The sequence below is a fragment of the Dasypus novemcinctus genome, chromosome 14, assembly GCF_030445035.2.
Source record: "Dasypus novemcinctus isolate mDasNov1 chromosome 14, mDasNov1.1.hap2, whole genome shotgun sequence".
Classification (NCBI taxonomy): Eukaryota; Metazoa; Chordata; class Mammalia; order Cingulata; family Dasypodidae; genus Dasypus; species Dasypus novemcinctus.
Genome location: NC_080686.1, coordinates 95,322,544 through 95,349,111, shown reverse-complemented (window position 1 = coordinate 95,349,111; position 26,568 = coordinate 95,322,544). Strand labels below are relative to the sequence as shown.

Sequence of the window (26,568 nt, the reverse complement as noted above, 5' to 3'; positions counted from 1 at the left end):
TTTCCCACTCTTCCTATCTTAGTAAATGGAATAACCAACCACCAATTTGATCTGGCCAAGTAGGTATCATCCTTGGTATGTACAGGTATATAGCCCTGTACATCTGCCAAGGACAGTAGTATTTTGATTAGGCTAGCCTCAATGAAAGCACCTTTCATGCAGCTTATACCAGTGAGTTTGATTTCTATTTACCTTTCTTCCTTGTTAATAGTGTCTCAAGACTCATTCAGGTTTGGTGACCGGGACTCAGTCATTCTGGGTCCCTGGTAATACCAACTTATTTAAAAAATGTTATTTACTTTTAACAAACTGCAGATTAGGGTACTGAATGTCTTTGCAAGAAGTGTTACAACAATGTGAGTAAACAAAGGTTTTCAAGTAGAAATAATCATATATGTTTTAGTTTGCTAGGCTGCCAAAATGCAGTATACCAGAAATGGGTTGGCTTTTACAATGGGAAATCATTTGCTTGCAAGCTTACAGTTCTGAGGCTATGAAAATGCCTAAATCAAGGCATCATCAGGAGATGCTTTCTCCCCAAAGACTGGCTATGAGCAGCCTAGACTGCTCTCTCATGTGGCAAGACACATGGCGCATCAGCTGGATTCTCCCTTCTCTGTTTTGTTGCTTCAGCTTCTTGCTCTGGCTTTCTCTGTTGTTCTTTGTATTCATCCCATTTATAAAGGACTCCAGTAAGATGATTAAGATCCACTCTGGGGAAACAGATGTGGCTCAAGATATTGGGTTCCTGTCTACCATATGGGAGGCAGTGGATTCCCAAGGCCTCCTGGTGAAGGCAAGCTGGCCTGGGCCGTGGAGAGCTGGTGGCCTGTGCTGCAAAGAGCTGGTGCAGCAAGATGATGCAACAAAGGAAGACACAGAGGAGAGACAGTGATAGATGCAGCAGACCAGGGAGATGAGGTGGCTCAAGCAATTGATTGCCTCTCTTCCACACCAGAGGTCCCAGGATCAGTTCTCAGTGCCTCCTAAAGAGAAATACAAGAAGGAAAAAAAAGACAAGCAGACACAGAAGAACACACAGTGAATGAACACAGAGCAGACAGCAAGCACAAATAACAAGGGGGGGGTGGGAGGAATGTAAAAAAAAAAATCCACTCTAGGCTATGCCTTAATTGAAGTACCTAATTAAAAGGCCCTTAACTACACCAAGTTGTCCTGAATGATATTGCAGGGACAGATGCAGGACATTATATATCCTGCCATAACCCACTGAATGAACTGAGAATGTAAACTACAATGTAAACTAAAATCCATGCTGTGTAGTAGTAGCTCCAAAATGTATTAATCAAATGCAATGAATGTACCACACTAATGAAAGAAGTTGTGTATGTGGGAGGAGTGGGGGGTGTGGGGAATGGGGTAAATGGGAACCTCATATTTTTTAATGTAACATTTTGTGTGATCTATGTATTGTTAAAAAAAAAAAAAAGATAATAAAGTCTATTTTATCTAAAAAAAAAAAATAAGGCCTTTAACTGAAGTAACCTAATCAGAAAGTCACAACCATAAAAAGTTCAACCCACAAGAAGAGCTTTAAGAGCATAATTTTGGGGGATCCATTCAGCTTCAAACTGTCACATGTTTTACAAAAGGACTCTGATAGTGCTCAACTAAACCCACACTTAAAGTCATGCTATTGGTTATGCTATATCTCCCAATCCTGGCTGTGTGCCTTGGAGTAAGCAATGGATCTCTATCCTGCTTAGTTTTTCCTTTTTGTCACCACTTTGCACTTTACGTATCTTCTCTAGGGCCCATTTTGTTGGCGCAAAACCAAGAGAGCAGTCTTATTCTGTTCCAGAGAGGCCACAGGGTCAGACTTGTTGACCTCTAAGGATTCTTCCAGTTCTGACATTTTATGATTTGGTGAAAATATTCTAAACAACATAACAATACTGTGGACTGAATTACACAGTAATTCAGTATGTTGTTTAGAAAATATTCTAAACAACATAACAATACTGTGGACTGAATCATAAAAAACTAGAGCTGGAAGGGAACTTAAAGATGATACAGTCCCAAAGATCAAAGGATTCTGATAACAATTTATACATTTTTTGTCATGATTGCTGGTTATGATTCTACTTCCTAGATATGAGAATGAATCTATATGGCAACTTGATTTTCACTAAAGCATTTAAATGAAAAAAAAATTTGTAATATGTATAATGTAAATTTCCCCATTTAAACTATTTCTAAGTGTATAATTCAATGGTATTACATTCACATGTTGTACTACCATACCCATTATCCATTATTAAACCTCTTTTACAACTCAACACAGAAAATCTGTAGCTATTAATAGGCAATAATTCCCAAGTCCCCCTCCCCCAGCCCCATACCACTAGTAATATGATGTTTTTTTATTGCTTACATATGAATTGCTCAGAGAACTTCTGCATTTTTAAAAAACTCACTATATTATATTTATTACATATATAATCATTTATAAGACAAATTAGCTCCATTTTCAGATGAGAAGAAGGAGAAGTTAACTGCTGGTAAAATGTACTATTAATCTAAAAAAAATGAATTCAGAAACATTATTATTAAGGAAGTAATTATGTGTGTATGTATGTATTCAGATTTAAATATTAACTATGTCAAGAAAAAATGAGTTATATAATAAACTGATACAGCAAAAAAGAATGACTAACAGTTTATTAAGGGTTTTAAATATCTACAAAAATAAAGTAATACAGTGAACTTCAACAAACCTTAATCTTCCAATATTCAAACTGGTTACAATACAGTCTATCTATTACCTGCAGAATTCCCTACACCATGTAAGGAATAAATCAAAGAAAAGGTTCATTTCTTAAGAAGCACTGTTAACAAGGCCAGTTCAGCAATCCAGGATATGTAGAAGTCTTCTGTGATTTAAAAGAAATAAAACAATAAACCCCACAAAACCTCTATCAACAGTTTATAGAGAAACCAAAAAGGGTGATAACATTAATTCCAATGATTTTCCTTTACATGCAATACATGCATTTTTAAATCTCAGAGAAACAAGAAATTTTGTAGAGCTAAGTTTCTATTTTGCATGAGTGCAAATGAATATATATATTTTCTTATACTATTAAATTATATATATTTTTTCATACAAAAGCACACAGTGTTAATCTATAAAATGACATCCAAGTGGATGATGATTGTTTTTGCATGTTCACCTGCTTAGATTTTTTTTTAAAATGCACAGACAAAAATTAATATCCTGCTCTAAACATACAGAAAAAAGGGAAATAATAAAAACATAAAACTATGGTGAAACATTTTACCTGGTCAGAAGGGGAAGTTGGTGTCAGCTGCAATACGGCTAGTAAATCTGTCACTATCACTCTGAAAATAAGGTCTTATTCATCTACATTTAACAAGCAACCCAGGATGGTTTAGTATACTTGTATAGGTTTAAGTGACTAGAATCACATTTAATATGTTTCTAGGGATGAGAGCACTTTGATTTAAATATTAAAAAATTTTCACAAATGCTTGTTCTATTTCATTACTATTTTCTGTTTCTATAAAGGTGCTCAAAAACCATAAAGTTATAACATCCCATTCTTGACTGCAATTTTTCAAACAAAAACAAAGACAAAACCTGAATTGCTTTAAGCTATCGTTTGTGATATGTATATTGTTTTATGTAAAAAGAAATCTAATCTGAAAAGACAGAATTGTAAAAAGGTGATTTTATAAAAGTATCCTAAGAGAAGTTAATGATTCATAAAGAAAGTTGTTAATTCTTATCATCTCATGGACTTCACTAAAATGTACATAACTAAGAAACCACTATGGGTCTGCCAATGCATATGTAAAATGTACATGAAATCTATGTAGCTTAAATCATTAGAAGCTTAAATTGACAATCCTTAGCACACTTGATTGCTAAAACCATAGGCATTCTTTTCAAGTAAAATATAACTAATCCTAAAAAGAGCTACATACAAGTTATGGTTCAAATCAAAAGTCTATTTGGGTAATTTTTGACTACAAGAATTTAAAACCATGTGCAATGTAAAAATACATAGTAATGTGCTCTTAATAGAAAGGTACAGACTCTTCACAGGTGAACTAATAACTTTTTAAATGTCTTTTTTTGTTTCCTATACTAAATACATATCTCATTTGATTAATGAGTCACGGCAAAATACTACAATAATTTCAAAGCATAGCCTGTAAACTAATACATCTTAAGATGTAAAAATATTGCACAGTTCGGTTCTCCAAGAGTAAGTTCTAAAGCCTCTCAAGTAGGATGGTCAAACTCTCAGCAGGAAACACAGTATTACAACAACTATACTTAAAGTATGGTGATTTTTAGGGTAATATTCTAGGGATACTATTCATTAGGTAACTTATTACTGTAAACAAGTTGAGGAATGCCTGTCATGTTACTATAGTAAACAAATTCAGGGATGCCTTATCTAAAACATGGGGACAAAAAGCCACAGAATGGTTTTGCAGCCCCTGGATAAGGAATATAATTGTATGTATTTACTTTTGCAGATGACCAAAACCAAAAGCAATTCTATTTCCAAGCAGTTGTGCAGACACTGAAGAAGTACAGTGGTCACTTCATACATTTTTAATCCTTGGAAGGCTTAATTTAAAAAAAAAACATACATGTTTTTGAAAAGTTTAAAATATATTGTGTAACAGTGGACCAAATATGTGTTTAACTTTAAAAACCAATAGGAAACCCAAAAGAAATTAACATGGCATAAATCTATCTTTAAAAGTACTCTAAATAATGTATAGTTCCGAAATTTCTAATATGGTACGCCAAGCATTTGGTTAAATATAAGTTCCATCACTATTTCCAATATGTATGATAATATGCATCAAGTAAACCCTAAAAACTCAGCTTGGCCTTAATTTTTAGGCTTTAAAATACTGTCCTGAGGTCTTCATGAGCCATTCAGTACACACACAAATCTGGAAACTTCATCTCATAGACTGGGACGGACTGGTATTGGGCATGTCCGGAAGTAATGGCCAGTGTTCCTGATGGACTTGGAGGAGGGCTGTAAAAGAAGAACAAGACACTGTCAATATTGTTCATTTCACAAAGCATTCTACCCTAGTATCTGCAAATGACAAAGATTTAACTGCAGAGATCAATGTGATGCAGTTGTTGGCCAGCTACCAGGCTATGTTGAAAAGAGATCTGGAAAATATCTAACACAGACATTTTCTTTTGAATCTATTCTTGTAAGCTGCTTTGTTTACCTAGCAAAAGAAATCTTTCACACATACATATATTATACTCTTTTTGATGATTGCATGGTATTTATATGGAGATAGTATAATTGATTTAATCTCCTCCAGTTTTTAAATCTAGGCAGTAAGTTCAGGTTCATTCTCCTTTTTATTATTATAAATAAGGCTTACAAGTCTATTTTTATAACACATAATTTTATCCTGTCTCCTTGATTATAGTCTTAGAAACAGAATTTCTCGGTTAAACTGTATTCACCATTTTGGCCTTGGTACATAGTGCCAGAATATCTGTAATTTATACTTTCAGCATTTGAGTGTACCTGTTTTATAATCATATACACCTATACAGTGTTTCTATGTATTTTTCTAAACAAAAAGTTAAAAAATTTTATTTTGGTAAAATAAGCGAAATGGGAATTATCTTCTCCCTTACAGCACAATAATTATAAGCATTATCCAAACAAGATTTATTGAATATTTGTTCTTTTCCCTAAAAAATATTAACTTTCTATCCAAGAACCAGTTATTACTTTCCCTAAAAAATATTAACTTCCTATGCAAGAATAAGTTAAGACTGTTCTTGTTGACTAATGATATCAAACACCTTTACATGTGGCTTACTGGCAATTTGAAAATTTTTCTTTTTGTGAAATGTTTGTTCAAGTCTTTGCCAATTTAAAAATTGGGTTTTTCTTTTTCTTTTTGAGTTGTAGAAGTGCTTGGTCAGATACATGTATTGTGCATATTTTCTCATGGTCTATGGCTGACCTTTTCATTTTTTTTAATGGAGTCTTCTGAGATTGTTTTTAATTTTAATGAAGCCCAATACATCATTTTTTTCTTATAGGGTTAGTTCTTTTTTGTGTACTAAGACAATTTTGCCTACTCCAAGATTAAGAAGATTCTGTCCTATGTTTTCTTTCAGAAGTTTTAGTTTTAGCTTTTACAATGAAGTCTACTATCCAAAATGAATTAATATCTGTGTTTGGTGAAAGGTAGATGCTGAGGTTAATATTCTTCCTTTTGGTTATTCGGTTCTGGGATATTTGTTCAAAAGACTTCCTTCTCCCCATTAAATTGTTTTGATACCGTTATCAAAAATCACTTGAACATATAAGTTTGGGACTATTTGAGTTTCCATTCTACTGTCTTGATCTTTAACCTACTACTCTTGATTACTCCAGCTTTACATTAAAGTCTTGAAATCATGTAGTATAAATTCTCCAACTTTTTTCTTCTTTTTCAAAACTGTTCTGGCCACTTGAGGTGCTTTCTATTTCTACATAAATTTTAGAATTTTCATCAGTCTCCACAAAAAGTCTGCTGGGATTTTGATTGGGATTCTGTTAAGAAGAGATGCATTTGGGGAGAAATGGCAAGAAACACATCAATATTTGATCTTCCAATCAATAAACATGGTATATCTATCCTTTATTTAGGCCTTCTTTAATTTCTGTCAAGAACATTCTGTATTTGTAATAGAGGGATTGCATACTATTAAATATATAAATATTTTTATTTTTAAATGATATGATATAGTATGCTTTAATGTTTCATATTCCCATTTTTTTTTTGTTGCTCACATTTAGAAATACAAATAATTTTTGAATATTGACACTGAATCCTATGACCCTGCTAAATTCATTTATTAACTTTAGCAGTTTTTTTTTGTCCCTTTTTGTTTTGGTAGATTCCTTAGGATTTTCCATATACACAAACATAGCATCTGTGAAAAGACAGTTTTATTTCTTTCTTTTAATCTTCGTATTTTTCTTCTTTTTTCTTGCCTTACTTGCAGTGGCTAAGACTTCCAATATAATGCTGAATAGAAACAGTGTTATGGATATCCTTGCTTTGTTACCTATTTTAGGCAGAAAGGGTCAGGGCAGATTTTTACCATAACGTATAATGTTAGCAATAGATTTTTTGGTAATTATCCTTTTCAGACTGAGAAAATTCTCTTCTACTACTTTCTGTGAGTTTTTGAGTATAAATACTGAATTTTATTAAATGTTTTTTTCTGCAACTCCTGAGGTGATCATGTGTATTTTTTTCTTTTAGTCTGTTAATATGGTGAATTGTTCCTCTAATGTAAGCCTGACCTTGCCTTCTTCATAACCTTATTTACTTTAGACCATATGAACAGTTTTATACACTGCTGGATTCAATTTGCTAATATTGCAAAGAAGATTTTTATGACCACATTCATGTGGGATTACTGGTCTGTCAATTTTAGTTTCCTAATAATATCCCTGAATCATTTTGGTATCAGAGTTAGAATGACTCATGAATTTTAAAATGTTTCCTCCTCTATTTCCTGAAAAAGTTTGTCTAAGTTTGGCATTATATTTATTTTTACCTAAATGTTTGAAAAAATTCAGCAATGAAGCCAAATGAAGTTTGAGTTTCCTTACAGGAAGCTTTTAAATTACAAATGTATTGAATAGATAATAGGGCTATCTGGCTATTTTCTCTTTTGCCAGTTTTGGTAAGTTGTGTCTTTCAATGCATTTGCCTGCCCATTTCATCTAAACTTTCAAATTTACCAGCACAAAACTGTTCATAATATTGTAGAGATAGCCCTTCATTTCTAATCATAGTAATCTGCATTTTCTCTTTTTCTTAAGAGATTCATCAATTTCATTAATTTTTTCAAGTTTTCTCTTTTTCTTAAGAGATTTATCAATTTCATTAATCTTTTCAAAGCCAACTCTTAGGTTTGCTACTTTTCTCTACTGTTTGTTTATATTTCATTGATTTCTGTTCTTTGCAATTTCTTTCCATCCATGTAATTTGGGTTATTTTGTTCTTCTTTCTCTAGTGTCTTAACAAGATTATTAGATCACTGCTTTTAAAAGACCATTGCTTTGCTAAGATAAACTTCAAAACTATAAATTTTCTCCTAAGTACTGTTTTAGCTGCATCCCACAAATGTTGATATGATGTTTTCAGTTTAAAATGTTTACTAATTTCTCTCATGATTTCTTTGACCCATGGGTTATTTTTAAGTGTGTAAACTGCTAAATACAGGATTTTTCTAGATATGCATATTAGTGAATTCTAATTTAATTCTGTTGTCACCAGAGAATATAACATTTCAGTCTGACATTTACTTAAGACTTGTTGTAAAGTCATACATCCATCTATTTTTGTGAACATTGTTATGTGAACTTGAAAATAATCTATATTCTAGAGCTGTTTGTTCAGATTTCTCTAAATGTCAATTAAATTGGTTAATACTGTTCAAATCTTCTATATTCTTTCTGAGTTTTTGTTTTCTTTTACTATAAGGAGTATTAAAATTTATAATTATAATAATGAATTTTTAAAAATTTTCTTTAGTTGTATTGATTTTCAATTGTTTGAAGCTTTTACTAGGGTGCATACAGATTTAGAGTTGTTATATCTTTTAATGAACTGATCTTTTACCACTATAAATGTCTCATCACCAATAATTATCCCTGTGGTACAGTCTATTTTGTCTGATAACAATATAGCCATACCACCTTTCTCAAGAGTAATGTTTTCTTGACATTTCTTTTTCCATCCTTCTACTTTAGATTTAAAATATGCCTCTTATAAAGAGCATTAAATTGACTCTTTTTAAAAAATCTAGTTTCATAATCTCTGACTTCATGTTTACTCCATTTACAAATGATGTAATTATCGTTTTGGTTGATTTTAAGCCTGCCATCTTGCTATCTGTTTTCCATTTATCCCATCTTTTATTTGTTCCTTTATCCCTGCTTTTCTGCCTTCTTTTGGACTGAAGATTTTTTAATATCCATTTTGTCTTGTCTATTGAGTTTTCAGCTGTACCTCTTTGTGTTATTTTTTTAGAGGCTGCTCTTTAAGGATTACAGTATGCATCTTTAACTTTTCACAGTCTATTTCTAATATACCATTTTCATGTAATATCTGAAACTTAAAACAGTATACTTCCTTCCTTCCATTGTGTGACTGTTGTCAAGTATTTTACTTTAGCATATATTACAAACCCCACAATATATGATTGTTTCTGCTTTAGTCAATCAATTGTCTTTTAAAGTAATTAAGAAAAGAGAAAATCAATCTTTTATATTTACTCACTGTGATGTGTGTGCTAATGTGTCAACATGGCTAGGTTATGGTGTCCAGTTGTTTGGTCAAGCAAACACTACTCTGATTTTTACTGTAAGGATATTTTGTAGATGGATTTAAATCATTAGTCTGTTGACTGCATCTATGACTGATTACATCTATAAGCACCAAAGGAAATTGCTTTCAGCAATGAGAAGAGTCTTCATCCAATTAGTTGGAGGCCTTAAAGTAAGAACTGAGGATTTCAGCAGTCAGAATTCCTATCTCTCTTCCAGCCAGTCAACTTCTCCTGAGGAAGTCTACTTCACAATCACTGAGTCTCAAACTTGGGCTTGCCCTTTGGAACTTGTACATGCCAGTCCCCACAGTGACATCGATCAATTCCTAAAATAGATCTCTTGATATTTACATATAAATGCAAATATTATATATGTAAAATATGTAGCATGTTGTAATAAATACAGCAATATTGTAATATATTGTAATTTATCTATGTGTGTATCCTGTTGGTTCTGTTTCTCTGGAGAACCCTAATACACCTTTATTAATCATTACAGTGTTCTTCAATCCTTCCTGTAAATCCAAGTGAGTTTCCATTTGCTATAATTCTCTTTCAGCCTAAAATATATCCTTTAATATTTCTTATACTATAACCCTGCTGGTGACAAATCTCTTCAATTTTAGTCTCTCTAAAAATGTCTTTAATTTCTGCCCTAATTTTTATGGCCTCTTTTTTACTATAATTCTGAGTTGACAGTTTCTTTCAGCTCTTTAAAAAAATGTTATTCCATTTCTTCCAGCTTGCATTTTTTTCTGTTAAGAAGTCACATATTCACACAGTTGTTACCCAATAGGCACTGTGTTTTTTCCTCTGGTTGATGCTAACATTGCTTTGTTTTTGCTTTTCAGCAGTTTCAGTATGATGTGCCTAGAGGTGTGGTTGTCTTTGTATCCAATAATGTTTGTATCTCATTTATATATGACTCAGTAATATTATCCTTCGGGTAACTGGTGCTCTATTTAATATTTAGTAGTTTTTTTTAGGAGGTACTGGGATTGAATCCAGAACCTTGTACATAGGAAGTAGGTGCTCAACCACTGAGCTATGTCTGTTCCCCAACAGGAAATGGTTTTGGGGCTTGTTTGTTCTTAGGAGGTACAAGGAATAGAATGTATGAGGATTGTAATGGGAAGCAGGTGTTCAACCACTTGAGTTACATCTGTAACTGCTCCCCTATTTAGCATTTTTCAACCACTTTTGTTTTCTTTCTCTATTTCAGTTTGAATACCTTCTATTGACCTGTCTCCAAATTCACTAATCTCTTCTTCTGCATTGTTCAATCTTCTATAGTCTTAGCCAAAGGAAGTTTATCTTTCAGATCTTGTATCTTTCAGTTTTTGAATTGAAATTTGAGTTTCTAATTCTCTGCAAATTATTCCATATCTTCACACATAGTTTCTATCTTTTCCTTTAAATTCTTTGACGTGTGTGTATTAGTGTGTTGTTTTAAGGTCTTTGTCTACTAATTCTAAAAATAGAATCATCTGTGGGGCTGCTTATTCTGCCCATATTTTCCATCTTCTTTCTAGTTCTTGTAATTTTTTATTGTACTCAGGTCACAGTGAATGAAAGAACCATGAAGACTACAGCATAATATTGTTTAGTTTTGTTTCATTTCTTGTGTTTGGAGGTCAGGGTAAGAAAAACAGGAGGAAATGTCTGAGAGAGGAACTGAAAACTCTGAAGGCACACTATGAAGTCTGTTTCTGTGTATCATGTAAGCTATCCCAGGACTACTACTTCCTACTAGATGATTTTGGTTAAGTTACCTAACTTCTATGTGCCATGCTTCTACACCTGTAACAGAATAATAATCACTACCCAATATTAGGTCTGTTGTAGATATTAAATGAAATAATGCACCTAGCACTATGCCTAGCCTATCATAAGTGTTCAATAAGTGTTAACTACTACTACTACTAAGCGTTCAATAAATGTTAAACATTAGTAGCAGCTGTAAACCAATAAAACAGAAATAGTCATAATAATTATTCTAAAATATGAAATCCATACAGTTATGGTACTGTGGCTAAAAATAAAATGATGGTCCCTAGCAACATTCTCTTTAAAAGCATGGCTATTGGGAAGTGGACTTGGCCCAGTGGTTAGGGCATTGTTCTATCACATGGGAAGTCCATGGTTCAAACCCCGGGCCTCCTTGACCTGTGTGGAGCTGGCCCACGTGCAATGCTGATGTGCACAAGGAGTGCTGTGCCACACAGGGGTGACCCCGCATTGGGGAGCCCCACGCGCAAGGAGTGCGCCCTGTAAGGAGAACAGCCTAGCGGGAAAGAAAGTGCAGCCTGCCCAGGAATGGTGCCGCACACACAGAGAGCTGACACAAGATGACACAACAAAAAGAAACACAGATTCCCATGCCACTAACAACAACAGAAATGGACAAAGAAGAACACGCAGCAAATAGACACAGACAACAGACAACTGGGGTGAGGGGAGAGAGGAAAGAAAAAAAGAAAAAAAAAAAAAGCATGGGCTATTGATCTGAATTTTGGCTTTTGCCACTCACTAGCTATATAACCTTCAGCACATTACTTCTCTAACCCTCATGTCTTCACTTGGAAAATGAAAAAAAAAAAACATCTATCTACTGTTTAGGCTGTGGTGAGGATAAGCAGAACTAATAGACAAAGCACAGAGTGTAACATTAATATCAACCACAAGTAGACATTTAGTATTACAACTAATAGGCATCCAAGAAGTAAATGTCCATACCCGGCAATATGAACTATCACACAGGTGGTAGGAATGGTGGGGGAAGTGCCCAGACTGAAGGGTGCCATTAATGAAAATGTGCCTGCCATATAAAGACAGAAAAATGGCTGAAGTAAAAAAAGCAAGTGGATTACAGTGTCTAACTTGTCCCTTCTAGTTGCAGGATCCTGGGGTTGAAATAAAAAAGATTTAGTCAAGTTAAAAATATTAAAAATACAGCTAACGTAAAAAATTAAAATCCATAAACATAGTTATCTTTGACTCTTCTACAGAGCTATCTTACACAAAGGCCTGTTTTCACACTGAAGTCAAAATAAGAATATGTGGAAATTCTTTCCTTGGATGGAAAATGGAGTCTACTTTTCTCTCCTTCATATACTGCATTATTTGAGAAATAGACACAATAACTGAAGTATTTTAGACACCACACATACTGCAGCATAAAATAACTTATAACAGGATTCAAATGGATATGACTTAGGAAAGCTCAAGAAAGTTCAGTACTTCAAATGAGGCACTGGCTCATTACTGCCTTGGAAAGAGCTATGAGTTGAACCATACTAAACTGCAGTCAAATCAAATACGGGCAATTTCCTGGTGAAACATCATATTAAAATGTGGGTCTTCAAAATTACCCAAATTTTCTTAGAGGACTGTTGTGAAGGAATGAACAGTCTAAAAAGGGAACTAGAAAACAGCTGGACAAGAAATGGCACCAGGCTCCAACTAGTAAAGAGAATGGCTACTGAGAGCAAAATGCACATATATGAGATTGTTTTTATCCTTAATATGCCTAAATGAAAAGCACAATCAATTAAACATAATCAGCCAGTGTCTAATAGTGTTCTTATAGTTTCTATTTTGTTGTTGTGTAACTCCTGTCATAGTAACAAAACCTTACCGTATGGTGAGTTCCAATATCTGAGCAAGTCTATCATGAAGCAAATTTGCCTGAGAAAGAGAACAAAAAAAACCCAAAGTTAATAAAGGATTTATTATTTTCCAAATACCTACATGTAAGAATACAAATGCAATTTTAAGAGCAAGAAAAATTTTTAAGTTTTCAGCTGGTAGTAGCGAATGCTTTAATGTTTTGGTTTTATCTATCTCATATATTGGAATTTAATATATATATTTTGTTGTCTCTAACTTCATGAGTTTTACTGCTAAAATTAAACCAACAAATAAGCATAAACAAAACATGCACAGCAAATCATTGAAAACCAGTGCAAAAAGATATCAAAGCAATAATCATAAATACTTAGTTTGTGATCTATCATTTTCATCAGCTTATCTTATACAAAGAAACTAGTCAGACTTCACAGCTATGCCTTCAGAGTTTTCATTCCATCAGCTACATCACCTTGTGTTCTATTAATTGGACTAAAGCTTGGAATCTACCAACCCAATTACCAAAAAAGCATTTCCACAAAATCAAACTCTACTCCAAACCCTTCACCATTTGTTCACTTACTTTGGATTCACACTGTGCTGCTATTTCTTCAAAAGGTGCTTTCTGGAATTTTTCTATCACAAGACGCCTCTTTTCTTTTTCCTGTTCTTCCATTCCACTGGTGTCTATATAAAAGTTTATAAAGACAGGTTAAAAGGAATAAAGAATTTTACAGAATTCTACCAATGACCATAAAAGCAAATGATACACAAAACAAAAATAAGGACATTTTTAAAAGGCTAATTTCTTGAGGAAAAAAACAAAGTACATCACATCCTTGAAATGTCTCATTTAAGGCTAGAAAGCACATACATATAAAATCTAAAGAGTTAAAATGACACAGCATAAAAATTCTCTTTCATAAACTTTTTTAATAAAAAAAGCACAAGCATGATTAACTTCTTACAAGTCAAACATTTTCAAGGTCCTTCCTGAAGGATGACTTTTATGAACAGTTGTGTTCTAGCACACGAGGTGCTAAATGTTTGTGAACTGAATACTGCTATTGAATGGAATAATGAGCTATTTGGCACCATACTAACCTAGCCTTTCAATATATTTGCCACAATTTGAAAAAGGTTATTTTATCTTAAGACGATTTGTGATCTGGCCAAAGTTTGAGAGAGAGTAAAATAATAAATATCTTTCTCATGCCATTAATACAGTAACTGTGTCTGGTCACTTACATGTATTGAAAGGAGGCCAATCATGGCTCATCTATTGATGGCTTACTATAACAACTCAATAACTTTCCAAGATTTTACTTCCTACTTGAAAATTTCAAAGGAAGAAATACATTAGTTCCAGGTTGTTTAAATAAAGCTCTTTTCAAGTTGTCAAAATGTAGGTAACAATTAGCAAGGTTTAATAAGCAGAAGTAACATGCAGAAAGGAAACTGTGGCAGGTAACATAGCTGAACATTCTTAATGACTATAATGCAGAACTATGATCATCTCTCTATTGTTCATAATTTCAAATGTGCCAGGAGCCAGCTGGGAAACAAATGTTTAAATCAGGTCATATGAAACAGAAGGAGATAAGATTACTTGGGTAAGCTGGGGCATACATCTCTGAAGTATCCAAACTCAAAATACTTCTACCTAATTTGGCCTGAAGGTAACAAGGTTTGCTTTCCATGCATTAGACCAGCAGTTCTCAGACTTTTTGGCTTCAACACTCCTGTAAACTCTAAGAAATTATTGAGAATACCAAAGAGCTTTGGTTTATATCTTCTGATTTTTCCATATTAGAATATAAAACTGTGACACTTAGGGAAGTGGCTGTGGCTCAATCGATTGGGCACCCATCTACCATACGGGAAGCCCTTGGGTGGGTTTGCGTCCTGGGGCCTCCTTGTGAAGGCAGGCTGGCCTGCACCCGCAGAGAGCTGACGGTCCACGCCTGTGAAGAACTGGCACAGCAAGATGCTGCAACAAAGGGAGACAAGCAGACACAGAATAACATGCAGCGAATGGACAGAGAGCAGACAGCAAGCAAGCTGCAAGGAGCGGGGGCCGGAATAAATAAATAAATCTTAAAACAAAAAAGTGAGACACTTAAAAAAATCATTATAAAATAAGAAACCCATTACATGTTAACATAAAAAAAACTAATTTATTTAATGAAAAAAAAATCCCATATTTTCCAAACTGAAAAAAAAAAAGTTAACAGAGTGGCATTGTTTTATATGTTTGCAAATTTCCTTAATTTCTAGCTTATCCTATCTGCAAATGCATTCAATCTGGGGCTATATGTTATTCTGGTTTAAGTATATTAAAAAAATCCAACCTCACACAGATACATACTAGGAAGAGGAAAAAGTATTTTAATGACCTTTTCACATAATTATGGGTATTCATTTTTGATTCTTTTATGGTAGTTTCTTAAGTTAGTTAAGGCATCTGGTATCTGAAATATTATTAATGGTATTGTTATGTTAAAATCCACTGGTCTAGAAGAAACCAAGACGGTGGTAGAGTAAGGTGCTCCCAAGGGTCAGCTTGTCCTTCAGGGCAGTTAGTAACCACCCAGAGCTATCTAAAGCACATGTTTGGGGGACCCAGGAGACAGAAGAGCATACTGGAACATCCTTGAAAGAATGGAATGAGGAGAATGCCCATCTGCAGTGAAGATTCGTGAGTAGAACACTCCATGCTGAGGAGGCCGGTGCCCATCCTCTACTGGCAGCGCAAGCAGCCTCGGGAGCTGTTCCGTGGCTGGATTTGGAAACTCCACTTCCCGAAAATGAAGAAGGAAAAGACATTCTGGCACAGACTTCAGCTACTTATTAGTAAATTTGGCTGGCTAGAGTATAATCCTAAGAACAGCTAACATTTGAACCTGTCCAAGTCAGAAAGAGGCCTATACCTGCCATTTGAACTCCACCCCCAACTTCAGGGGATGCGGGGCTGACTGAAAATCACAGTGAAGGCAGTGACTGGCTTCTTTCCATGCAGATGGGACTGCAGCCCTAGCCTATGCCCCAGCCTCACCTCTGGCAGGACCTGTACCAGGCTCTCTGGGAAACTCCACGTGCTTTTGGCCGGCAAGACTGGAGAGTCAAACATATGTGGCTCCATCCCTGCCCCCAGTAGGATAGGACTGGTTTGTTGAGCACCTTCAATTCCATCCCCACCCCTGCATAGAATAGGAGGGGGGCTGGTATTTCTTCTGCCTTTCTGGGGAACTGCAGGTTCTTTCAGCCCACACAGACTAGATAGTTGGACACCTGGAGCTCCATCCCTACCCTCCAATAGGGTAGGAGGGGAGCCTCTCTGAGCAATTGCAGGTGCTTTTGGCCTGAACAGACTGGTTTGTTGAATGCATTCGATACCATTCCTGCCCACCCCACAGGACAGAAGGGGACTAGTATTTCTTCAGCCCTTTTAGCCCACACAAATTGGATAGCTGGACACCTGTAGCTCCATCCCTGGCCACCAATAGGTTAGGAGGGGAGCTGTGTTTCTTCAGTCTCCCTGAGCAACTGCAGGTGCTTTTGGTCTACACAGACTAGTTTGTTGGGCACCAATGGTTCCATCCTCACCCCTCAAAGGACAGAAGGGACAGTATTCCCTCAGCCTCTCAGGGCAACTGCTGGCACTTTTGGCCCACAAGGATTAGACTGTTGGACACTCCAGAGGGTCCATCCCCACCCCTAGCAGATGAGAAAAGGGGCCAGAGCTACATTAGTCTACCTGGTCAACAGCAGTTCTTTTTTTAATGATTTTTTGTTTCTCTCTCCTTTTCCCCACTCCCCCTCCCTGTTGTCTGCTCTCTGTGTCCATTCGCTGTGTGTTCTTCTCTGTCCACTTGCATCCCTGTCAGTGGCACTGGGAATCTGTGCCTCTTTTTGTTGTGTCATCTTGCTGCTTCAGCTGTGTGTGCGGCACCACTCCTCAGCAGGCTGTGCTTTTTTTGCGTGGGGTGGCTCTCCTTGCAGGGTCCACTCCTTTTGCATGGGGTTTCCCTATGCGGGGGACACCCCTGCGTGGCACGGCACTCCTTGCACACATCAGTACTGTGCATGGGCCAGCTCACCACATGGGTCAGGAGGCCCTGGGTTTGAAGTCTGGATCTCCCATATAGTAGGCAGAAGCTCTATTAGTTGAGCCAAATCCACTTCCCTGCAGTCAGTTTTGACCCACATGGCTTAGTTTGTTGTCTGCACCTGCAGCTCCATGCTCGCCCAGGCAGGGAAGGAAGAGAAGCTTTATGAGTCACTCTGGGCAACAAAAGATGGTCTTGGCCTGCATGGTTGGGATTACTACACATGACTGCTGCTCCATTCCTACACAGAGAAGAAAGGTAGAAGAAGCTTCATTGGTTCCTAGGGCAACAAAGGCAGCTTCAGCCTCCACAGCTTAGAGTACAAACTATATCATTAGCTCCTACTACACAACCAGCAAGAAAGCCCTAAACTAAAGAGAAAAACCGCACCCAGAATAAATACATCTAGTAAGCCAGATGCCAAGACACCAACAAAAAAATTACAATCAATACCAAGAAACAGGAAGCTATGAACCAGTCAAAGGAAGAAGATAAGCCTTTAGATGACATAAAGGAGTTGAAACAACTAATTACAGATGTTCAAACAAATCTCCTTAATAAATTCAGTGAGATGGCTAAAGAAATTGTTAAGACAACACTGGATGGACACAAAGAATTTGAAAGCACACAGAGGAAAACAATGCTCCTATTGGAATGAAAGGCACAATAACTGAAACTAGAAATATACTGGAAGAATATACATGAAGATTCGAGGAGAGAGAAGAAAGGATCAGTAATCTTGATGACATGACTTCTGAAAGTGAACATAAAACAAGAAATGAATGGAAAAAATGGAACAGGGTCTCAGGGAACTAAACGATGGCAGGAGATGTGCAAACCTATGCATCATGGGTATACCAGAAGGAGAAGAGAAGGGAAAAGGGGCAGAAGAAATATTTGAAGAAATAATGGTTGAAAATTTCCCAACCTACTGAAGGACATAGATATCTGTGTCCGAGAAGTACAATGTACTCCCATCTGAATAAATCCAAATTGACCTACTCTGAGACACATATTAATCAGAATATCAAATGCCAAAGACAGAGAGAGAATTCAGAGAGCAGTGAGAAAAGCAATGCATCGCAAACAAGGGACACTCAGAAAAACTAAGTGCTGATTTCTCATGAGAACCCATGGAGGCAAGAAGGCAGTGGTCTGACATATTTAAGATTCTGGAAGAGAAAAACTGCCAGCCAAGAATCTTATAAATGGTAAGACTGTCTTTCAAAAATGAGGGTGAGTTTAGAATATTCACAGATAAACAGAAATGGAGAGAGTGTGGAACTATGAGACCGGCTTTGCAGGAAATACTAAAGGGGGTGCTACAGCCTGAAAAGAAAAGACAGGAGAGAGAGGCTTGGAAGAGAGTCTCGGTGAAGATTATATTAGTAAAAGTAACTACAAGTGTAAAAAGAGTGGTGAAAAGATAAAAACCAAAGGTTGAAAGGACTGCCTTTACAGTAATAACACTGAATGTTAATGGATTAAACTCCCCAATCAAAAGACACAGACTGGTGGAATGGTTAGAAAATATGAGTCATCTACATGCTGTTGAGAAGAGACTCATCTTAGACCCAAGGATACCAAGAGAATTAAGTGAAAGGCTGCAAAAAGATATTCCATGCATCCAATAATCAAAAAATTTTTTAAAAAGCCAGAGAAGCTATACTTATATTGGCTGAAATAGACTTTAAGAGCAAAATTGTTATTACAGACAAGGAAGGACATTATATATTAATAAAAGGGGCAAGTCACCAGGAAGAAATAACAATCATAAATGTATATACAACTAGTCAGGATGCTCCAAATTACATGAGGTAAAGATGGGCAAAACTGAAGGGAGAAATAGATGTCTCTACAATAATAGTTGGAGACTTCAATACACCACTCTCAGCACTGGATAGAACATCTGGGTAGAGGATCAATAAAGAAACAGAGAGCTTGAATAATATGATAAACGGACTAAACCTAATAGACATATACAGAATATTGCACCCCAAAACAGCAGGATATACATTCTTGTCAAGTGCTCATGGATCTTTCTCCAGAATAGACCATATGTTGGGTCACAAAGCAGATATCAATAAATTCAACAAGATCGAAATTATACAAAGCGCTTTCTCTGATCATAAAGGACTAAAGTTGGGAAATTTCACAAATATATGGATATTAAACAGCATATTCTTAAATAATCAGAGAATAAATTGTGAGAGACATCAATAAATATCTATAGTCAAATGAAAATGAGACCACAATGTATCAGAATCAATGGGATGCAGTGAAGGGAGTCCTGAGAGGGAAATTTATAGCATACCTCAATGCTTTCATTAAAAAAGAAGAGGTAATATCAATGACCTAACTACGCAGCTGGAGGGACTAGAAAAAGAACAACAAACCAATCCCCAAAGCAAGCAGAAGAAATGAAATAACACAGACCAGGGCATAAATAAAGGAAATTGAGAACAAAGTAACAAAACCAAAAGTTGGTTCTTTGAGAAGATTAACAAAACCGACAATCCTTTAGCTAGACTGACAAAAGAGAAAAAGTGAGAAGATGCAAATAAATAAGATATAAAAATGGGGATATTACTATTGACCCCACAGAAATAAGAACATAAGAGGATACTATGAACAACTGTATGTCAACAATCTAGACAATGTAGAAAAAATGGAAAAATCCCTAGGAATGTACGAAAAACCTACACTGACCCTAGAAGAAGTAGAAGACCTCAACAAACTAATCAAAAGAGATTGAAACAGTCATCAAACAATTCCCCAAAATGAAAAGCCCAGAACCAGATGGTTTCACAGGGGAAAGAACTCAAAGAAGATTTAATATCAATCCTACTCAAGCTCTTCCAAAAAAATTGAATAAGAAGGAAAACTACCAAACTATGAAGCCAATTATCACCCTACTACCAAAGGCAGATAAAGATTATGAAAAAACAGAATTACAGACCCATTTCCCTAATCAATACAGATGCAAAAATCCTCAAGAAAATATTTGCTAATTGAATTCAAGAACACATTAAAAGAATATTGATTATGATCAAGTGGGTTTTACACCAGGCATGCAAGGATGGTTCAAGAAGTCAGACTATAATTCTTGAGATGTCTTCATCATGTTGATTTTCAGGCTGAAAGGAATTAGTTGTATAGCTGGCTTGTTATTTTTTTTGCTATTAACCTACCTGGGACTCTGTTAACCTGCTGACATCTTTTAAACAGAGATAAAAATTGGCTCTCACAGCTTTTAAACAAAAGCTTTTTTTTTGACATGTCATTTCATTTAGTCTTGACCTTTAGTGTTCATGTATATATATATGTGTGTGTGTGTATATATGCATTATGTATGTACCACATTAATATGTGTGTATATGTGTGTCTGTACCACACTAATAAATCAAAAAAGAAAAATCATATGATCCTGTTGACTGATGCAGAAAAGGCATTTGACAAAATACAGCATCCTTTCTTGATAAAAAATACTACAAAAGGAATTAAAAGAAACTTTCTTAACATGATAAAGGCCATATTATGAAAAACCCACAGTTAACATACTCCATGGTGAAAGACTGAAAGCTTTTCCATTGAGATTGGGAATAAGACAAGAATGCTCACTGTCACCACTGTTGTTCAATATAGTGCTAGAGGTTCCAGTTATAGCAATCAGGCAAGAAACAGAAATAAAAGGTATCCAATCGGAAAGGAAGAAGTAAAACTTTCTCTATTCACAGATGATATGATCTTATACCCTGAAAGTCCCCAAAAAATCTACAACAAAGCTGCTAGAGCTAATAGAACAATTCAGTAGAGTATTGCAAGAGCAATACTCAAAAATCACTACTGTTTCTATACACTAGTAATCTGCAATCTGAGAAGGAAATCAGGAAAAATATTCCATTTACAATATCAACTATAAGAATAAAATATTTAGGAATAAACCTAACCAAGGAAATAAAGCACTTGTATTCAGAAAGCTACAATGCCTTGCTAAAAGGAATTTATAAAAAGACCTAAACAGAAGAATATTATGTGCTCATGGATTGGAAAACTAAATATTAAGATGTCAATTCTACCCAAATTGATATACAGAGTCAATGTAATACTGACAAAAATTCCACCAGCATTTTTAAAAGAAATGGAAAACACAATTATCAAATTTATTTGGAAGGGTAAGGGACCCCAAGTAGCCAGAAACACCTTGAAAAGTAAAAGCAAAGTTGGAGGACTTTCACTTTCAGACTTTAAATCCTATTTTAGATTTGAAATCACTGTAGCTTAAAATGTTAAGCTATAGTGGTAATAAGAGCATGGTACTGGCAAAGATGTCCGCATAGACCAATGGAATTGAATTGATGGTTCAGAAACAGATCCTCACATCTATAGTCAAGTGAATTTTAACAAGGCTGTCAAACAAACACAGCTGGGGCAGAATAGTCTATTCAATAAATGGTGCTAGGAGAACTGGATATCCACAGCCAAAAGAAAGAAAGAGAACCCCTATATCTCACACATTACACAAAAATTAACTCAAAATGGACCAAAGACCTAAATATAAAAGCTAGAAAGTTCCTAGAAGTGTAGGAAAACATCTTCAAGACCTGGTGGTAGGTGGTAGATTCTTAAAACTTTACATCAAATGCACGAGCAACAAAAAAAAAGGCAGGAATAAATGGGACCTCCTCAAACTTAGACACTTTTGTGATGCAAAGACTTTTTCAAGAAGGTGAAAAGGCAGCTCACTCAATGGGAGAATGTATTTGGAGATCACATATCTGATAAGGGTTTGATACAACTCAATAATAAAAGAGCAAGCAATCCAATTAAAAAATGGACAAAAGATTTAGACATTTCTCCAAAGAAGAAATATAAATGGTCAAAAAACACACGAAAAAATGTTCAATATCACTAGCTATTAGGGAAATGCAAATCAAATTGACAGTAAGATATCTCACATCACATAAAATAGCCATTGTTAAAAAACAAAACAAGTGTTAAAGTGGATGTGGAGAAATAGGAACACTCCTTCACTATTGGTTGGAATGTAAAATGGTGTAGTCTCTGTGGAAGACAGTTTGGCAGTTCCTCAGGAAGTCAATATAGAACTGCCATATGATCCACCAATTTCTCTACTAGCAATATATCCACAACTGAAAACTGTGGTGCAAACAGACATTTGCACACTGATGTTCATAGTAACGTTATTTACCACTGCCAAAAGATGGACTGCCAGGTGTCCATCAACCAATGAATGGATAAACAAAATGTGGTATATACACATGATGGAATACTATGCTGCTATAAGAAGAAATGAAAGTGGGACACGTGATATCATGGATGAACTTTGAAGACATTATGCTTAGTGAAATAAGCTAGACACAAATGAACAAATATTGCATGGTCTCACTAATATGAACTAAATAAACGCGTGGAGTTAAAACCTAGAGTATAGGTTATGAGGAATACTGATGCTGAATGTATTAGAAGTTTTCATTAACTTGACTGTAAAAGTGTGGAAATGGATATAGTTGATGGTGACACATTATAGTGAGCAGAACTAACACAGCTGGTTTATAAATAGGATTGTGGCTGCAAAGGGTAGTCTAGGGATGTAATGGAAATTGAAAGAAATTAGAGAATAATCTAGGGAATGAATAACATAGAGAATCCAGAGGAAGATGAGAACTGTGGTTAATAGTACAAATGCAAGAATGTCCTTCTATGAACTAGAGCAAATATATTAAATACATCACTATTTCAAGGTGGTTAAGAATGTGGAGAAGCATGGGAAAAATACAATTAATGTAACCTATGTACTACAGTCAACAGCAATACTGTAATATTCTTGCATTAATGCCAAAGATGTACTGTGTTAATAATCGGGGTGTATGGAAAAAATACAGCAAATGTATGCTACAGACTGCAGTTACTGGTAGTAGTCTGATTATATTATCTCATAATTTGCAACAAATGTTCCACAGCAATGTAGAAGGTTGGTTGCAGGGTGTTGTATGTGCATGACTGTTTTGTAAGTTTACAACTTTAATAAAGACTTACTAGAAAAAAAAATCCACTGATCTATTTTATACTTTGGATCTTTTACACATATATGACACTATAACATCATGCAATGGTCATTTGAAATACTGGTTTGCTGACATACAAAACTTCCAAATGTGTGAATATGCATATTAATCATATTTGTTAGCATCATCACTGATCACGTTAGAAACGTTTTTAAATGCTGGGGAGCTGTCAAACTCACAGTGGTGGCTACGTGTTCCAAACAGCAAATATTGTCGGCTTTTTCTTCCCTTGAAGTCACAGGCCCATTTCAATTATTTATTTATTGAGAAAGTGCCTGCTGCCAAATACAGGTTTTCTGTTAGTGCTTTTTTTTTTCCTTCAGGTAAAAAATGTTCTATATTAAAAAATGACTAGGTCAGCTTGTGACTCAAGATAATCAGAGAAGTGTTTTATGTGTATTTCCAATTTCATGACACAGAACATTAAAAACACTATGTACTCATGAGTTAAGATTTAATAAAATCAGTAACTTATACTACTTCATCAAGGATATTCTTAAGTAAAATCTTTGTTTTAAACTGAGTGCATGGCTCCGAAGGGTACAAGTAGTACTATTATAGTGTGATGCCACTACCTAAATTCATACTAAGCAATACAGCAAAAAGGCAAATAATGTCTTGGTATTATGCCAAAAATACTTTTTCCCTCATGGACACTCCCAGAAGTCCACAGCACACTCTGAGAACCACTGCCCTCCACTGTAAATTCTTCAACATACCTTATTGTCTTTAAATCCCTTCAAGTACCTTATATATAATTTTAAAATTGCTTACTGTCAGAATTAACTTATTTTTGGCAAACTTGATATTGTGTTGCAATCAGAAAAAAGCCTATTGGATGAAGCATTACTTGGCAAAAAAGGTCAGAAAATATTTCATGTTACATAAAATTTGAAAAAGTGTTGGTGGCATAATACTTTACTTCCCCTAAAAAAGATTTTCCTATTCTATTACCTCTGAACAAATGTGGGTCAATTTTTTCCCTACCTGGACTATACAGGGATCTCTCCCCAAATGGAGGATTCACCCTTATACCCACAGGTCTGGAATTTGTTTTCTTTAGTCATCAAAATAATTCCTAACTTTATTAATACTGAAAGCTTGAACTTCTTATTCTAAATATATTTAGCATGAAACAAATTGAGATCAAGACATCCACTAAGCCAGTAGTAATTAATACTAATACTTAATAGAGACATAAAAAAAAAAGGCATATTATGTAAGATGCAATTTATTTACATAAAGACTAAAGAAAAAAACATCAGAGCAATGTTTTATCAAAGTTAAGTGAACAGATTATGGAGTCAGACCTGGGTTTGAAAGTTGGCTCTATCATTTACCAGCTGTATGATATCAGGAGTGTTAGTTAAGTTCTCTCCTTCAATGTTCTCACTGATAAAATGACAAGGATTAAATGAAAAACTCTCGTGCCTGCTAACAATCTCAGTCAGCTTATGTTTTAAAAAATTTACTTCCAAATTCATGCTGTGTATAAAGTCAAGATTACTTGAATCCTAGACACCAAATAAGGATGACATTAAAATATACTGTGATTATGCTGTCATAGCTTTAAGAAAGTCAGTCTATTTGAAGGAAAACACTTATCTATCATGCAAAAAGACAATTAAAGGCCCAAAGAACACAGCTAAATCAATTACATATTTATATAAAAGCCAACCGTACTTTCTTTTCTTTTCTTTTCCTGTTACCCATATTTATTCTGGAATCTAAACAAGCACCGAACGAACTAGGAAAATACTAGGAAAGTAAAAAGTGCCCCCCCAAAATTTTTTTTTAAATCTCACCAATTGCTTTCTTCAGTGCTTCAAAGGTGATTTCTTCAGTATTATTAACCTAGAGAAAAGAGACTTTAATAATTTAGAAGTGTCAATGCAAATAATACCTTCATCCAATTACAAGTCACCTAAGAACTTTCACAACTTTTCTTCTTCTTTGCACTGGCTTGATTTGTGATTATACTCCATAGTATCAAATAATCTCCACTTTTTCATTACAACAATGGCATAACAATGGTATACTGCAGGGTTCCCAAATACCAGTCTACAGAACAGTGTTAGGCTGGTTGAATTAGCATTCCCAAGGCAGTCCAATAACCCTTAAATTACAGAATTCAACCTCCACTAAATCTGACTCTGGATTTGATCCCACTGCCTTTGAGATATTTAGGGCAAGATCATATACATATATGTATACACACACACACATATACACACATAGATACATATATACACACAACACATTCTTTAGTTGTGTGACAAATGATAACTAAGTACTTTAAACCTCTAATTTTGTTGCCACATACAGTTTATAAGTCAAATATAAAATAACTAAGACTTTAAACAGTTTAAAATTAAGAATTTCCACTTCAGTAAGTGTTCAATGAATATAGTTAGTATCTTAAAATAAGCATATTTTGGATTTTCTAAGATTAACGAGAAACTTTTTATTTTTAAAGAAACTCCCTTTAACATAGAACTCTCAAGCTCTCTCTAGCTTTTAAGTATGTAAAAAGTATGAAATCAACTGCTTTATGTTAAAAGTCAATAATACTTTTTGTAACATCAGCACATTTGCAGAAGGAATAATATATCCAGTTATCATAGTACCTCTGAATAAAAATTAAGAAATGATACATGAGTACTTGCCTGGGACTCTCGTCATCCCTAATTTTAGCTCATGGACTTCTTTTGCTAAGTCTAAGGCATCAAGACTAACGAAAGCAAAATACTTCATGCTTTGCACCTTAGCTTCTCTGTAATGCAAAGGCTTTAGCTGGAAATCAAGCGGCAAGAGTTCCACTACCTCGGTTTTTCTACTGAGAGTTCATATTTCTAGTTGAAGTCAGATTAAACTTGGGAATCTTCAGTTGCTTTGTTCTAGACATTTGGAGCAGACATATAAGATTAGGCTCTAGCTGGTCGATTTGTATCTAGAAGCAAACTAAATACTTCAATGAAAAAACAACACACCATTGTTCTTAGAACTGGCTAGGAGCTTTGGGTTTTTGAGAGACAACTATTGTACAGGAGAAAGAACATGGTTCAAGTTAGAAGACCAGCATTCTTGTTATGTATAATTTTCACTTATTACCTGTTCAATCCTAGATAAGTGAAAAGCTAAAATACCTTAGTCTACTAACTCTTTCCTCCCTATTTTCTCTAGTTTTCCCTAGATCAGATAACTATGATGCAGTCTCCTAGCATCAAAAACCTCCAAGTCATTCTGTCCACCTTCCTTTTTATTCCCTTCTTTCTGTAAAACCTTTCAAATTGCTTGTGTGTGCTATCCATTCTACCTTTAGAACAGGGTACTCCTGCTATCTTATCCCTCTTCCTCACTT

General features: G+C 35.1%; 1 protein-coding gene across 3 annotated transcripts in view; it reads right to left on the bottom strand.

Annotated features, from left to right (window-relative positions):
* Positions 1 to 2,665: 2,665 nt before the first annotated feature.
* Positions 2,666 to 26,568, bottom strand: part of EFR3A (EFR3 homolog A) — a 131,436-nt gene continuing 107,533 nt past the window's right edge. For all 3 annotated transcript variants that reach the window (XM_004464858.5, XM_071208034.1, XM_071208035.1), the window contains 4 exons: positions 25,013 to 25,061; positions 13,593 to 13,696; positions 13,020 to 13,069; positions 2,666 to 5,048 (listed from right to left, as the gene is read on the bottom strand). In XM_004464858.5, the coding sequence (XP_004464915.1) occupies positions 4,943 to 5,048; positions 13,020 to 13,069; positions 13,593 to 13,696; positions 25,013 to 25,061 (309 nt within the window). In that variant the 3' untranslated portion in view covers positions 2,666 to 4,942. The remainder of the gene's footprint in view (positions 5,049 to 13,019; positions 13,070 to 13,592; positions 13,697 to 25,012; positions 25,062 to 26,568) is intronic.